Below are 15,733 nucleotides of genomic sequence, written 5' to 3'. Positions count from 1 at the left end.
CATATGAATCCCATTCAGATATTATGTTGTACAAGTGTACAAATGTCTGTACATACATACAGTGTTTTGTGTAAATGACTGTTCCTCTGTTCATGTTAAAAGTGAACCTGGGTACAGGCCCCTCAAATGCATGACACAGATAGGAAGTGTACTGCTGTACCTGTGTTCAACATAACATGTGAATAACTATACCAGTGTAAGGATCTATATCTCTGTACACTCGTTGTATGAGTGTTAGAACATACCATGTCAATGGGGCTCTAATCTCATATGATGTTCATAAATAGAGGCTACTAGTACAATGGAGAGACTTTAAAATTATTATTCTTTTTCCAAAGATTTTCAGTCTGAATGTGGATGACCATTGATCTATCTAGCTCAGTATTGTTTACTCTGACTAGCAGTGGTTCTCCCGGGTTTCAGATGGGTGTTTCTCAAAACTGCCTGGAGATTCCAGGAATTGAACCTGGGACTTTCTGCATGCAAAGCAGATACTCTGCCCCTGAGCCATTGAGATATGGCCCCTTTCTCTCTCAGACAAGACAGGAGAGGGTTCAATGTCTACTAGCTCCTTCAACCCCACCTTCAATTCTGCTGCCCATGTAGGCAAATAATCACATAATGTCATTCCCAGGGGGCATCTGGAGGGAGAAAATGGCAGTTAAAGCTGGCCAGAGGTGTGGTTGCCACTGTTCCTAAGGCTCCAATACCACAGAAATGTACTCCCAGTTTTGCTGCCTGCAGATGGTTGATGAAGTTGAGCGGCCATTTTTACTCAGACCTAAACCCATTCAGTCCACAGATAACTGAGGAAGAGAGTGCTAGGTCTGACCATTGTTCAAGTAATTCACACCCAACACATGTTCCATGAACTCTCATAAATCCATAGAGTCATGGAATCATAGCCATAGAGTCAACCTAGAGTCATAGAGTCAACTTAGAGCCATAGAGTCAAAGCCATAGAGTCATGGAGTCATCAATTTCTGTATATGCATCTCTTAATTCATTAAATGCATTAGCATTCTTTTCCCAGTTGTATAATTTGTATCAGAACCCTGTAATAATTGTTTACATTTGAATGGGTAACTAAATGGTAGCTCTTTAAGCAACCTTGTTAGATGATGAAAAATCATTAAATGGTAACAGCTGTAATTTATTTATTTATTAACATAGAAATCTGAGTGGCAATTACAACCTAGAAAAATTACCTAATGAAGTTTTCCAAGGAGCCAATGGCCCAGGATTTTTGTAAGTAATGCTTCTTATTATTCTTATTCTTATTTAAGTGTTATTGTGTCACTCCCCAGCAAATACTCATACCAGAGAAGGGTGGGCATCCACATATATGTCACTCATAAAAGATAATGGACCGGGTCTCACGATCAGTGATCAGTGGCTAAGCCCGCTCTCCCCACTCACAAGCGAGCAGGGAGCCTTGGGTGGCCAGATCAGCCGCCCACATGATGGCCGGCCCCGAGACGGAGCCGGCGGGGGCTGGGGAGCTCGGGGGCCACGTGGCCCCCGGAAGCCCCAGTATGCCCTGCGCAGGCACGCAGGGCATACTGGGGAGACCCCTGAGCGAGGAGGCTGCTTTTCAGCCTCCCAGCTGGGGGTCTACTCGCGAGTAGCCGCGGCGCACAGCCATGCCGCAGCTACTCACGAGCAGATAGCCTGGGTTTGCGACGTGCTCAGTCCGCAAACCCGGGCTAAGGGGCGGGCTACAGGAGCGGGTTAGCCGCTCCAGAACCACTGGGCTCGGCTGCGAGCCCGGTGGTTCTTATGATCACAAAAATCGGGCTAGGATTTTCCTAGCGTGATTTTTGTGAGCATAAGAATAGCCCCAACGGATGACTGAATTAAATAGCATTTAAGTTCTATCCCTAGAGGTTCCAAATTGTATGCATACTTATTTATTTTTGACACCCCATCATATCTCTGAAGTTTTTTAGAATGGCTTACATGTGGTGTGGTTAGCATAACTTTAGGCCAGTTCCTGCCTTTCAGCTTAACCTACCTCACAGGGTTGTTGCGAGGATAAAAGAGCATAGGAAGCAGCTATCTACTGAGTCAGACCATTGGTCAATCTAACTCAGTATTGTGGCAGCAGTTCTCCAATGCTTCAGGCAGGAAGTTTTCTAAACCCTACCTGGAGATTCCAGGGATTGAACCTGGGATCATCTGCAGATGCTCTACCACTGAGCTAGAGTCCCATCCCCACTGAAAAGGGAAGGGAAGAATCATGTATGCCACCTGTAGCTCCCTGGAAAGAAGATTGGAGTAGAAATATAACACATGAAAGAAGCAACTGCAAGATGCTATTGGAGAAGTCCAAAAGTTTTAACTTTGTGGCTGAAATTACAACCCTAAGTCACTAACCCATCCAAAATGCCAAGGGGGCTGGAACTTGAATATTTCCCCTATATATAAATCTCCCGACACATCCAGAATATCAGGAATATGGCTATGCTAGAACCCTTCTTTCCTGATGTGTTAACTTTCTCTATGCCAAGAGTGTGTTTTTTTTAATGGCAGAGCATTCAAATGTTTGTTTTGTGAATTTATAGATTCCTTCCCATTCTTACAAATGCCCAAGGCAGCTTACAATAATGAAAAACCACCATCCATTTAAAAAAAAAATCAATAAAACCAAAAATGCAAAACCATGAAAATAAAATAGCCACGAAGCAGCAGAAATAAAAATTAATCCCCACAATTAAGGAGAACAAATAATCCTACAGTCCTATCAGCAGCCAACTATACCCAACCCACAGAAGGAGAGAGCAAAAAGACCATCAGATAAGAAGCAAGCTAAATATTCACCTAAACAGAAATACCATTGTCAGATGGCAAAGCAAAACAAAGAAGGGGGCCACATTCACACTGGATTTGTGTGAATGCGGTGGAACCGCAATGGCATGGGCCAGCAGTTCCACTGACATTCTGTCCAAATGCGGGAAAACGTGGTTTGGTGAGGTGGTGAAACTGAAGGTTCTGACATGGAACTCTGCTGACCCAAATTCATCTCACATTGCAAGACAGATTCCCATATCCCCATTTCAAAGTGGAATGTAAGTAGTCAAAACAAATTCCAAAACTAGTCTCCCAGCTTTCACTTCTCCCCAAACTGTTTAGAACAGCTTTATTATTTGGAACTCCAATCTGGTTATAGTGATTTTGTTGCCACAAACCAAGATTTTTGCAGCCTGCAGTACGTCTGAATTTGGAACTGCAGGCTGTATCCCCTGGAACCAGAGTTGAGGGAGAAGGCTCCTCCCCCACCAACTCCTGCATAATTGCTTCCTGCATGATTGTTGTTCTGCCAAGAAGGAAGACCCCTCACAGCCAGAAACCCCTTCTTTCTGAAGTCTCTCTGACTGCAGAGAGGGAGCTCCCCAGTGTGTCCTAATTCAGACAGGACAGCAGGGGGAGGGGCAGAACCATGGGTCTAATGGACCCGCGGTTCCGCGATACATGCAAATGCAGCCAGGGTTAGATGCACAACTCTGAGCAGGGAGTCTGACCATCTACTCCAGGAGTCTCAAACTGCAGCCTTCCTGCAGATAATGGCGTACAACTCCCATCATCTCTAGCTACCTGCCATTGTGACTGGGCATGATGAGAGCTGTAGTCCAAGAACAGAAGGCAGGGGCAAATTTGAAAAAAGAAAGCAGGTGCAGAATAGAGTATTTATTCCAATGTGTTTTCAATTAATATAATTTCCAAGGAATACAAGAATACCTCATTATCCGTGGGGGTTCCGTTCCCGCAGATTACCGTGGGTAACGAAACCGTGGGTAATGGGTCAATGAGTCTATGAGATCATGGAGGTTAGGTTCTCAGACTCCAAAGAATCACACCAAAAACATGAAAATGTTTCTAACAATAAAGTGCCCTATAGTGCTCCGTGGGCTTTCAGGAGTACAAGGATGCCCCCTGCAAGTACAAAAGTCCCCAGAATTCAATGGAAAATTGCAGTCTGTTGGTTTAATTTAAAACGAAAATCCCCATCATCCACTGCATACATCAGGGGAGGCTCGTCTGTGGCTACCTTCATGTCACCCGTGGGAATAAGAGTCTTCCTGTCTCTAGAGGCTTTTAAAAAGTTTCTGAAGACTCATCTTTTTACCCAGGCTTGTTAACATCTAAATTTTATAATGTTTATTGATTTGTTTTAAACTGTTTTTAGAATTTTAATTTATTTTAATGTTTTGTTTATTGCTTTGTTGTGAACTCCCCTGAGACTTTGGTTTGGGGTGGTATATAAATATGTTCGTTAAATAAATAAATAAATAAATAAATAAATAAATAAATAAATAAATAAGCAAGCAAGCAAGCAAGCAAGCAAGCAAGCAAGCCATAAAATGACTCCCATGCTCAAAATGGCAACCCATGGATAGATGAAGTTAACCTCTTTGGGGCCGTTCCCCACTGCCCACACACACACACACACACATATGCCAAGGTTGGGTGTCCATTACCTGACTGTGGATACACAAAACCGTGGATGGTGAGTCTGCATAAAATATAACATAATAAAATATCTGCTCATATACACGTGTGTGTGTGTGTGTGTGTGTGTGTGTGTGTGTGTGCGCACGCATATGCATGTGTGTATGTAATCTATCTATCTGTCTAAGGGACAATAGCATTATTAATGTGTTTCCATATTTTAAACATAAAACTGGATTATTCAAACCATTAAAGAATTATAACCCACAATATTCAAATATAACAAACCTAGCCAGTGTGGTGTAGTGGTTAGAGTGCTGGACTTGCACCGGGGAGACTCGAGTTCAAATCCCCATTCAGCCATGAAACTAGCTGGGTGACTCTGGGCCAGTCACTTCTCTCTCAGCCTAGCCTACTTCACAGGGTTGTTGTGAAAGAGAAACTCAAGTATGTAGTACACCGCTCTGGGCTCCTTGGAGAAAGAGTGGGATATAAATATAAAAATAAATAAATAATAAATAATAAATAATAAATAAATAAAATAAGTTTACTGGAAAGTAGGCTAAAAATGTAATAATAATAATAATAATAATAATAATAATAATATCTGCTAATAAAATATATAGAGGACTCAAATCTGACTTTCACTGGACCTTTATATATTTTATTAGCAGATCTTTTAGGTTTATTATATTTGAATATTATGGGTTATAATTGTTTAATGGTCTGAATAATTAAATTTTATGTTTTAAATTTGGAGATATTTTAATAATGTTATAGTTAGTTAGTTAGTTAGTCAGTTAGATAAATGTACTTTCTAATATGTGTATCTGTGCAGATATTTTATTATTGTTATCCTTTATTATCCATAGAGATTCCTTGAAAACAATATCATTTGAAACATGTTTGAATAAATCCTCTGTTCTGCAGCTGCTTTTTGTTTCATTCTTGTGGCTATTATCAGCTGACATTGATCCTCCATACAGTTTTGTTTTTGCCACAGTTTGAGACCCTTGGTCTAAACTTTGCCATAGAGAATGCTCTCTTTCTTGTCCCGATCTGCTGAACTACTGCTAGTGGCAAGACCCTCAGGAGGACCTCTTCCACTGATCTAGGGGATGGGAGGGCTATACAGGAGAAGAAGAGCTGGTCTGGTGGCAGTCAGCATGAATGGTCCTCTTTGCTAAGCAGGGACTACCCTGGTTTGCATTTCGATGGGTACCTACATGTGAGCACTATCTGCTATAAGATATTCCCTTTAGGGTATGAGACTGTAGCTCAGTGGTAGCGCACCTGCTTTGTATGCAGAAGGTCCCAGGTTCAATCCCTGGCAGCAGCTCCAAGTGGACTGGGAAAGACTCCTGCATGAAACCTTGGAGAGCTGCTGCCAGTCAGTGTAGACAATACTGAGCTAGATGGACCAGTGGCCTGACTCAGAATATGGCAGTTTCCTGTGTTTCTAAACAGGCCAAGATAATCCTTTAGATATGCAATTTCTCAGCTTGGTGATTGTCATGGTATAATCCAGAAAGATCTACACTATATGATTCTGGCAGTCATGCTGCCTGCTACTAAAGCCCTAGTCGCACATTAGACAACCGTACACTCATACACCAGTTTGTGTAAATGACTGTGCCTGTGTTCATTTTAAAAGTGAACCTGGATATAAGCGCTTCAAATGCATGGTACAGATAGGAAGTGTATTGCTGTACCTGTGTTCAGCATAACTTGTGAATGTCAGTATCTGTGTATAGAGCTGTATCTGTGTACACTGTACATTGGTTGTACGAGTGTTGAACACAGTGTGTGAATAGGCCTATTATATTCAGCACATCTACAATCTGTGTAAGTGTATGCAAATACAGATTTGTATGCACATACAATTATCCACACTTTATGTTCAATGCCCCTACACACTTCCCATCTCTGTACCCTGCATGTGAGGGAGCCTGTATCAAATAAATAGAAATCGAATAAATAGGAATCAAATGAAGAAGAAGAAGAAGAAGAAGAAGAAGAAGAAGAAGAAGAAGAAGAAGAAGAAGAAGAAGAAGAAGAAACAGAAACCGTGGACCACCTAATCAGCTGTTGTAAAAAGATCGCACAGACTGACTACAAACAAAGGCATGACAAGGTAGCAGGGATGATACACTGGAACATCTGCAAAAAATGCAAGCTACCTGTAGCCAAAAATTGGTGGGACCATAAAATTGAAAAAGTTGAAGAAAATGAAGATGTAAAAATATTATGGGACTTCCGACTACAAACAGACAAACATCTGCCACACAATACACCAAATATAACTGTAGTCGAGAAGAAAGAAGAACAAGTTAAAATAATAGACATAGCAATACCAGGGGATAGCAGAATAAAAGAAAAAGAAATAGAAAAAATCACCAAATACAAAGATCTACAAATTGAAATTGAAAGGCTGTGGCAGAAAAAGACCAAAATAATCCCAGTGGTAACTGGCGCCCTAGGTGCAATTCCAAAACAACTTGGAGAGCACCTCAACACCATAGGGGCCACAGAAATCACCATCAGCCAATTACAAAAAGCAACTTTACTGGGAACAGCCTATATTCTGCAACGATATCTATAACAGCAACAAGATTGACAATAAAATTCAGCCATCCCAGGTCCTTGGGAAGGACTCGATGTCTGGATAAAACAAACCAGTCAATAACACCTGTCTGACTGTGTAAATAAATAAATAAATAAATAAATAATGAACATATGTACAGTAATTCACACAAAAACAAATACATGTGTTCAAACTAGTCAATAACACCTGTCTGACTGTGTAAATAAATAATAATAATAGGGGCCACAGAAATCACCATCAGCCAATTACAAAAAGCAACTTTACTGGGAACAGCCTATATTCTGCGACGATATCTATAACAACAGCAACAACATTGACCATAAAATTCAGCCATCTCAGGTCTTTGGGAAGGACTCGATGTCTGGATAAAACAAACCAGTCAATAACACCTGTCTGACTCTGTAAATAAATAAATAAATAAATAATGAACATATGTACAGTAATTCACACAAAAACAAATACATGTGTTCAGACACCTGCATGACTGAATATGACTTGAGAACTTTTTCATACCTGCACATTCAAATGGGTGCTAGCAGAGCCTGAAATTGTGAGAAAAACTCTCTCACAGCATTCCTAACCTCACATAAATCACTGCCTTCCAAATTTGTCCTCTCTCCTCTCCACAATAATATTTATTCCATTTTCCCCCCTGCACAGGATGTCAGCTCTTCTTTATCCATGATTTTCATTTTTGGATAAGGCTGTTACTGAAGCTTCTTTTGAGAAGCCAAACAATAAACATTTCTTTGACATGCAGAAGTGGTGGGGGGAACACAACCATTTTCTGTAGCAAGAAGTTAACACGAAGCCTTTGTAAGCAGAAACCAAATAGCATCGCATTGTGATGGGATATCAAATTGATTTCCCTGCAGTTCAGTTCAGATTCATCCGATAGTTCAAATTCAAACACTGAGTTGTTTTTATGAGAATTATTTTGTTCTATTACACCATTCCGTGGATGGTAAATTGCCTTTTTTTATCCTAGCCAAGATCATGAAAGAGAGGTCTCCTAGTCATCTGTCACTGGAATGTACACCCAAATGTACTTTCACTTACAGAAATGATTGACCCATAATAATGTCTTTGCTTGGCAAAAGCAGAATTGCCTAAATCAATTTTCCCCTACAACACGGAGCACAGTTTTTATTAAACAGCACAACAGGGTTTCTTGTTATGCCTTAATCCATATGGAGCTGGCAATTAGCGATGCCAAGTCATTTATTGAGAGAAGGATAGAGGGTCAGTACTTGCATCAGCTGTGTCATCATATACCTTAAAAAACTAAGAAGAGCCTCCTAGACCAAGGGTCCATTTAGTCTAGCATCCTGCTTCCCACAGTGGCCAACCAGATGAAGCCCACAAGCAAGGATTCTTAGATTCTCATTGTCTGACAACATTAAAAATATTCCCTTCATCTAAAAAACTTTGGTTTAGAGGAGAATTAAGAAACTTTCTATTTTCACTCATGCTCTAAAAAAATGGAGGGTGCAAGTTAAGGGTCTGTCTTACTTCCAAGCCATATATGCTGTCAAGACTTTGTACAGTCTCGTATAGTATGCTGCTTTAGAAATAAGGCTCCATGTACCCATACCTTTACAAATGAGTAGACCTCACCCTTACTCACAGCTACCTTTACATATAAGTAGACCCACTGCCTTACTGCTGAGAAAACCTTGAATCCATGGTTGATCCTCATGAGTGGACCTTGCAAGGATGAGTCAGCCTTACTCATGAATAAATCCTCAATGTTATCTGTAAGTGTGTGTGTGTGTGTGTGTGGTGGGGCGGGGGGTGTCTATTAATAAGTCTGCTCATGAGTAAGGGTGTGGTATGTTAGAATGAGTAATAGTAGCTAGCCTAAGATTTCCCAGTAAGCTTCATGGTTGAGCAGAAATTTGAATCAGCATCTACTCAATCCTAGACTAGTGCTTTAACCACCATCCACCCTGTCTTTGACACATACACACTTAATGATCCAATATTGAATTAAAACCAGCAAACTTGACATTGATACAGGGCAATGTTTTAGCCTGGTATACTGTATTGTTTCTTGGACTTGCAACCCTCATTCTTGGCCAGTGTCCTCAAAGCAGCTGCCGACTGTCTCAACTGCCAGTTTCACTTGCATCTCAGCCTCCCTACCTTTGCAGTAGACTGGAACACCTCATCTTTTTTTTTCCCCTTTCTTTCATACTCATCTGATCCTAATTGGCAATGTTCTGCAGGGAACACACACTCTGGAGTTGCATTCTCTCTGGGCTCTTTCTCTTTCTCTCCTCTTGTTCAGCTCTCCTCACTTGATCAGTTTTTTGCCTTATCATCCCACTCTCATTCTTTTTCGTTCCTTCTCTCCTTCAGATCACCGAAATACAGTGAGAACCGTGATGGACCAAATGCCAATCTGCTGAATTATCTGTATAACAGTTTCCTCACACACTGTCCATTTACTGCAGCCTTTCAGTTGTACTGAGAGGAATTTTTTTTTAAAGATGCATAGAACCTCAGCGTCAATACCTAATTGCTAATGCTACAAGAAGTGTCTTTCTTTTGCTAGTACGGAGCCCAAATAGATTGCCTCTTGCCGCCTCCTTGTCAGTTCTCATTGCTTTTCTCTTGCAGAAAGCAATCATATCTGTTCAGCATGACTTCCCCCTTGGAAAGCTGGGCTCTGCATCTGTCTGACACCCTTATCACTATACAAATCTCACACAAAAAAGCTAGCAACTAACAGTTACTGATCTACAGGCCTCCTATCTATTGGCAAATCTACTGTAATGTCATGGAATCTTCACAAACATTCTAACACTCACAATGAATGTGTCAAATGTGTAAGCACAGTAGATCTGTGACAACAGTGAGATTTCTGGGAGGGAAGTGAAAGGTTGCACACAAATTTTGCTCCGTGCAGGGATGAGAGGATTGTCTCCCTACCATTCTCTTATGGTTCTGCTAGTTCACTCTGCCCTGTTGCACTCTTCCTGAATTCTGGTTCAGTTATGATAATTTCTAACACTAAGTCCAGAAATGAAGCATGCACAATGTGCCACAGCTTTCAGTTCCTTCCATTTCCTCCTCTAGACTATCAGTGTCCACATAAACATTGATAAAACACTACCAAAAGAGCAAGCACAGTGTCATCATATGTCTAATTACACTGAGATTCTTTTTGTGCAGTGATTTACTGATATGTCCAAGCACTTCTCCACTTTCATACATGGCCATCAAAGAATCTTGGTACAATGATATGTACACACAGTCATTCCAGACAGTGTTTTTGGGAGCTGTGTTTTATCAATTCACACATGGATTGTGCACATTGCTGTTTCATCAATTCACACAAGTTCTTGGTGAAACATCACACTAAAAGATACAATAATGTATATAATCGTGCTTCGACTGAAAAAAAACAAAACCACTGCAAAAACCACAATACACAGTGCTTTGTACAGAATTCAGAGATGGAAGAATGGAGACTTGCAAATGCATCATCGGTTCCATGGTGGAAAGCTGGCCAGTTGATTTGGAACTCCATAAACTGGGGAGAAATATCGATAATTTCAGAAGCATTTCTAGTAAAGACAGAGAAGGTTTTGTGCTCTTGGTATAGAAGGTGGAGAGGCAAGTGAGTCCTGGAGATGGATGGGCTGAAGGCTAAGAAGGGCCAAGCAATGATGGATGGGATGAAGGTTGAAATCAGTATAAGCAAAAGAGATCCAAATCTCCAACTTGATCAGTGAGAAAGGACACATTTGGACCACGCAGCACAAACCTGAGGGTGTTGACTCAGAAGTAAGACCCACGGGCTGACATCCAGACTTATAAAGTGCTTCGGCTTTGCGGAAGCCAGTTGAGTGGTGGAGCCGATCCCTTGCCGCAGGGAGTGCTGGACAGCGTGCTGCAGCTCAGAGCAGATTGCAGGTACGGCCAGAGCGGAAATAAGCACCTTCTAATTTATGCTTAAAGGTGCCTCTCGCAGCAGCCACCCCCTGCCCCTGCCCCACTCGGAGGCGCTCACACTGGCCACTACTGATGCAACCATGTTTATGTTAGCATAACACTAGTCTGGAACACAAGCTCCAGATAGAGCAACAGCTTTGCGCTAACACTACCTTTGCACAAGTGCTTTGTTAGTCTGGATGTCAACCACTGGGTGGGTTCATATGACCACTGGCAGGTTGATAAGTTGGCAGCGTGTCGATAAAATCTTGGGAACTGGGAGCACGCCCACAGCTTGGGCCCTGGGTATTTAAGAAAACGTCTTCTTCGTCATGAGCCCCACCACCCATTGAGATCATCAGGAGAGGTCCATCTGCAGTTGCCACCGGCTCATCTGGTGGCTACTTGGGGACGGGCCTTCTCCGCTGCTGCCTCAAGGCTTTGGAAAGCTCTCCCTGCTGAAATAAGAGCCTCCCCATCTCTGACAACTTTTTAAAAGTCTTTAAAGATGCATCTATTCTCCCAGGCTTTTAATTAAATATTGAAGCTATTCTCACGGTCATGAAAAATTGGGCTAAGGGAGCCTAGCCCGATTTTTCATGACCGTGAGAACCTCCGGGCTCGCAGCCAAGCCTGGTCTCACAGAAGCGGGTCACCCGCTTCAGCAACCCTCCCCTAAGCCCAGGTTAGCGGAGCAAGCGCTCCGCTAACCTAGGCTTTCTGATAGTGAGTTGCCGTGGTGCAGCTCTGCACCGCAGCAATTCACGAGTAGACCCCCGACTGGGAGGCTAAAAATCAGCCTCCCGGCTTGGGGGTCTCTCCAGTATGCCCTGCGTGCTCACAGGGCATGCTGGAGCTTCCAGGGGCTGTTCGGCCCTCGATCCCTGCAGCCCCCGCTGGCTCCATAACGGAGCCAGCAGCCTTGTGGGTGGCCACTGCAGCCGCCAGGGCTGCTTCCCTGCTCGTCTGCGGGGAGAGCAGGCTTAGCCCGCCCTCCTCGCAAACCCTCTGGAGGCGGGTCTCACCGCCTCATTGTTTTAACAGATTTAACATCCTTTTAAAATGTTGTGTTAAAATTTAAGTTGTTGTAATGTTTTAACTTCTACTGTATCATTTATTTTGTTTTAACTAATGTTTTAAGTTTTCTGTTGTCATTTATTAAAACTAATGTTTTAACTTTTTCAGTGTGTTTGTTTGCTTTGTTGTCAACCGCCCAGAGACGTGAGTTTGGGGCAGTATAAAAATAAGTGAATTAAATAAATAAATGAATAAATGCCCTCCCATTGGGCATGACGTCTGAAACCAAAATAGGAAAGGGGAAAAGGGTGGGAGTGGGGATGATGCAGCATCTGAGCAAATTGATATTGTCTTTATTTTAGGCCTGATGCAGAAAACTCATTTAAAATTTCACAGCAGGTAATTGATGGTTCCACATTCTGATTCAAGGGAGGAGGAGCATGTATTAGCCTTCTCATAACCCTGAACAACTCCACTGGACATGAGCTTGAGGATGCATTATGGGCAAAAAAGAATCACTTCTTTGCTGCACGTATTGCCTGAGCATAGATCTTCAGATGCGCTCTGTGTTGTAATCTGCAAACATCAATGTGCTCAGTACCTTGGGGTTTTCTTCCCTCCTTTTTCTGTCTGGCATGACATCTGAACCCACCCAAGTCCAGTTCCCATATGGGCTACTGACATTCTACTGACTTTGACAAGCCAACTTCAATTCCTAATTACAGAAATTGGCTTGAAGTTGGCACAATGTCAGTAACAGAGCATGAGAACCAGACTTGGGTGGATTCTTGATGGGAGTATGGACTCCTGATTCCCAAGATTTTACTGACATGCTACTTGCTTACCAATCTGTCAGTGGTCATGTGAACCTACCCTCTGAGTTCAATGGGATTTAGCTTCCAAGGAGATTTGCATATGATCATATGGTTAATTCTGTTTTTACTATGTCTTATCAGGCAGTCCATTTCAAGTTACTAATGAGGCAGATTAGTCTTGAGTAGTCTGAGGAAGCCAATCAGTCATCAGTCAGCGTTCTATTGTTTAACCAATTACATTAAATTGTAATAATAATATCTTAACATTACCATTTTAAATTGTAATATTCATATTACAATTTTCTGGGTATGCAGTGAACTGGATTGTTTAGAGGTTGAAACAATCACGTTTCTTCTGAAAGGGATATTTCGGAAACCAAGATCAGCCAGCTGCCCAGCATTGGACTGGAGAACATTAACAAGCTGGTAGCAAGATCAACCTACAATTTAAAAAAGCTGCCTGCATTGAGCAAGTTTCGTGCCTTGATTGAGGCAGACCTCACCTACCCAAGCCACTGCTGTGCCTTCGCGAACTGGACCAAGCAAAAGTGAGTCAGCTCTATTTACTTTTGCATTTAGAATTACCCATTTATTTGTGAATGTGTCAAAGTCACATGGATGCCAAGTCACATGGATGCCTATTCTACTGTGCATACATCTGTTCAAAGAGTTCTGTATTAAAACACAGAATACCAAATCATTTCCCCATCATTTATTCATTATATTGTTTTGATCATTCTAATTGGTTTCATTGTTGGCAGTTTGGTTTGGCTTGCAAACCAAACTAACTGTAAGACCTGTTCAACAGTGGAACAGCCTGCCTCATGCAGTGGTGGACGTTCCTCCTTTCAAGCACAGTCTGAGCGGCCATCTGTCAGGGTTTCTGTAGCAGACTCCTGCAATGAGCAGGGAGGACTAGAAGACTGCCAAGCTTACTGCCAGTTCTAAACTTCAACAGAGTGAAAAACATACCAAGGCAGTTCATGATCCTCAATAGGGTAGGATAGGTGTCCTACGCAAGTTCAGGAGCTGTGCATACTCCCAATTTTGTGTTTGTGTGCAAAGGTGAAAGGAAGTTAGGGAGGAGGAAGTGACTGTGTGTGAGGCTTGCACTAGGTTGAAGGGCTTTTCTTCCTACCTCATTCAGCAGCTGGGCAGAGCTGCTGGGTAGGACAGAACCCTCGTATCCAATGTGAGCCTCACACACAATCACTTCCTTCCACTCCTTCCTTGTTTTTCTCTCACATATGATAAAGAATCAGGAGTGTGCAAAGCTTATCCTACTTATCGAAGAGTTCAAAGCTTATCCCACTTATCCTGCCCTGTTGAGGATTGTGTGACCTGCCTTACAGGTTTACAGAACTGCTAGCTCTCAGACTCTGCCCAGGGGAGACCGGAGGTCAGGGCCAAGTTACTTTTGCACATTATTTTAAAATGTGTTGCCCCACTGATATTGCCCCTGGACACCTCACATGTGTTACGCCTGTCCAACATAGATACATTTGGGCATGTGGTTCCATTGCTAGCATGCTCATTGGACCTACAAGATGATGACCTCTCTGGGCTCTTGTAACAGCTTGCTAGAAGGTGCTCTCATAATGGCCTTTGGTGTCTAGTGGCTCTGAAGTCTGGGTGGGAGCCAGTATTCCCTGTAAGAGGGATTCCCAGATATTGTTGACTACAATTCCCATCATCCCCAGCCAAAGGTCATTGCAACTGGGGGTGCTGGGAGTTGTAAACAACATCTGGGAATCCCTCTTACAGGATAAAACAGTTTGGTCCTTTAGGTAGCCAACCAAAGACAACTAATCTGAGTTTCTGTAGCTGGCTGACAACCAACCTGGGGGCAGGGGGGAAGGGGCATGCTGCTGGATTTTGGGGGACTGGTGCTTCTTTAAAGACTAGCTGTGTCTTTCTCAAAGACTGTCTGTTCCCTCCAAGTGCAACATCTAGCTTTGTAAATAAATAGATATCACATCAACACTGTATGTCTCCAGTGCTGTTGAGGCCAGAATAGGAATGTGCACAATGAAACTGAGATATCCACTGTGTGCACTTGCCTCCCTGATTTTCAAAGAGAATCATTAGCACAGACTCATTAGTCCAACCCCTGGGGAGCTTTGCCAATGCAAATCATGGGGTCTTCTCAGCCTCTTGAATCAGGTTTCCTTGCAACTGATTTGTCATCAGTGGGATAATGCAGGGTGTTCAAGCATCAAGCGTCCTCCTCATTTATCTTTGCTTTTTCAAGTATTCTTTGAGATTTGCACATTGATTGATTTAATTAATGCATAAGCCAAGTCAGTTTATGCTGCATATAATGCTTTAGCTGCTTTAGAGTTTGTTTTCTTCAGCAGGAGGTAGGCTGACTTCAGTTTAGAATAGTCTACTGTTGTCTGCTAGAATCCCCACACTCCATGTAGTCCAGCATTCATGCAAGAATCCCAACAACCAAGTGGCACCAAGTGGGTCCTTAAGAAATTGACCAGTGGTCTGCTAGTGAACCACAGTAGGGGGAGTGCATGTTTGCCGGTTTGCCTTGAACCAGGCCAGTTCGGTGGCTCAATCACGAACCAAACCGGGGGTGGTTTGGTCCATAACTGAACTGAATCAAGCCCAGTTTGGGCGGACTGCTTCATTGTTGAACAGACAGCCAGGGGGTGGTGAGAGAGATATTTAAAGGCTCTTACCCAACTGGTGCAGCTGCCAGAACTGCCGCTTCTCCCCCGGCAGAACCCATAACCTAAGCATGTGCCATGATGTCCCTTCTAGCACAACACCTCCTGGCAGCAAGCTAAAAAGGCCATTGCAGCGCATACTTAGGCTATCGGCTGTGGCGGGGGGGAGGAGTGGCACTGGCAGCCGCACGGGTCGGGTAAGACACTTTAAATACTTCTCTCACCACCCC

General features: G+C 42.7%; 1 protein-coding gene across 4 annotated transcripts in view; it reads left to right on the top strand.

Annotated features, from left to right (window-relative positions):
- FSHR (follicle stimulating hormone receptor) overlaps positions 1 to 15,733 on the top strand; it is a 147,063-nt gene that overhangs the window by 115,430 nt on the left and 15,900 nt on the right. For 3 of the 4 annotated variants that reach the window (XR_008305832.1, XM_053244239.1, XM_053244231.1), the window contains exons 8-9: positions 1,174 to 1,248; positions 13,188 to 13,373. Coding sequence is in view for 3 of the 4 variants with exons in the window: in XM_053244239.1 (XP_053100214.1) it covers positions 1,174 to 1,248; positions 13,188 to 13,373 (261 nt within the window). In the remaining variant the exon portion in view is untranslated. The remainder of the gene's footprint in view (positions 1 to 1,173; positions 1,249 to 13,187; positions 13,374 to 15,733) is intronic. The other variant, XM_053244248.1, reaches the window with a different exon arrangement.

This window comes from Hemicordylus capensis, chromosome 1 (genome assembly GCF_027244095.1).
Source record: "Hemicordylus capensis ecotype Gifberg chromosome 1, rHemCap1.1.pri, whole genome shotgun sequence".
Classification (NCBI taxonomy): Eukaryota; Metazoa; Chordata; class Lepidosauria; order Squamata; family Cordylidae; genus Hemicordylus; species Hemicordylus capensis.
Note: the sequence above shows the minus strand (reverse complement) of the source record. Positions and strands in the feature narration are given on the sequence as shown.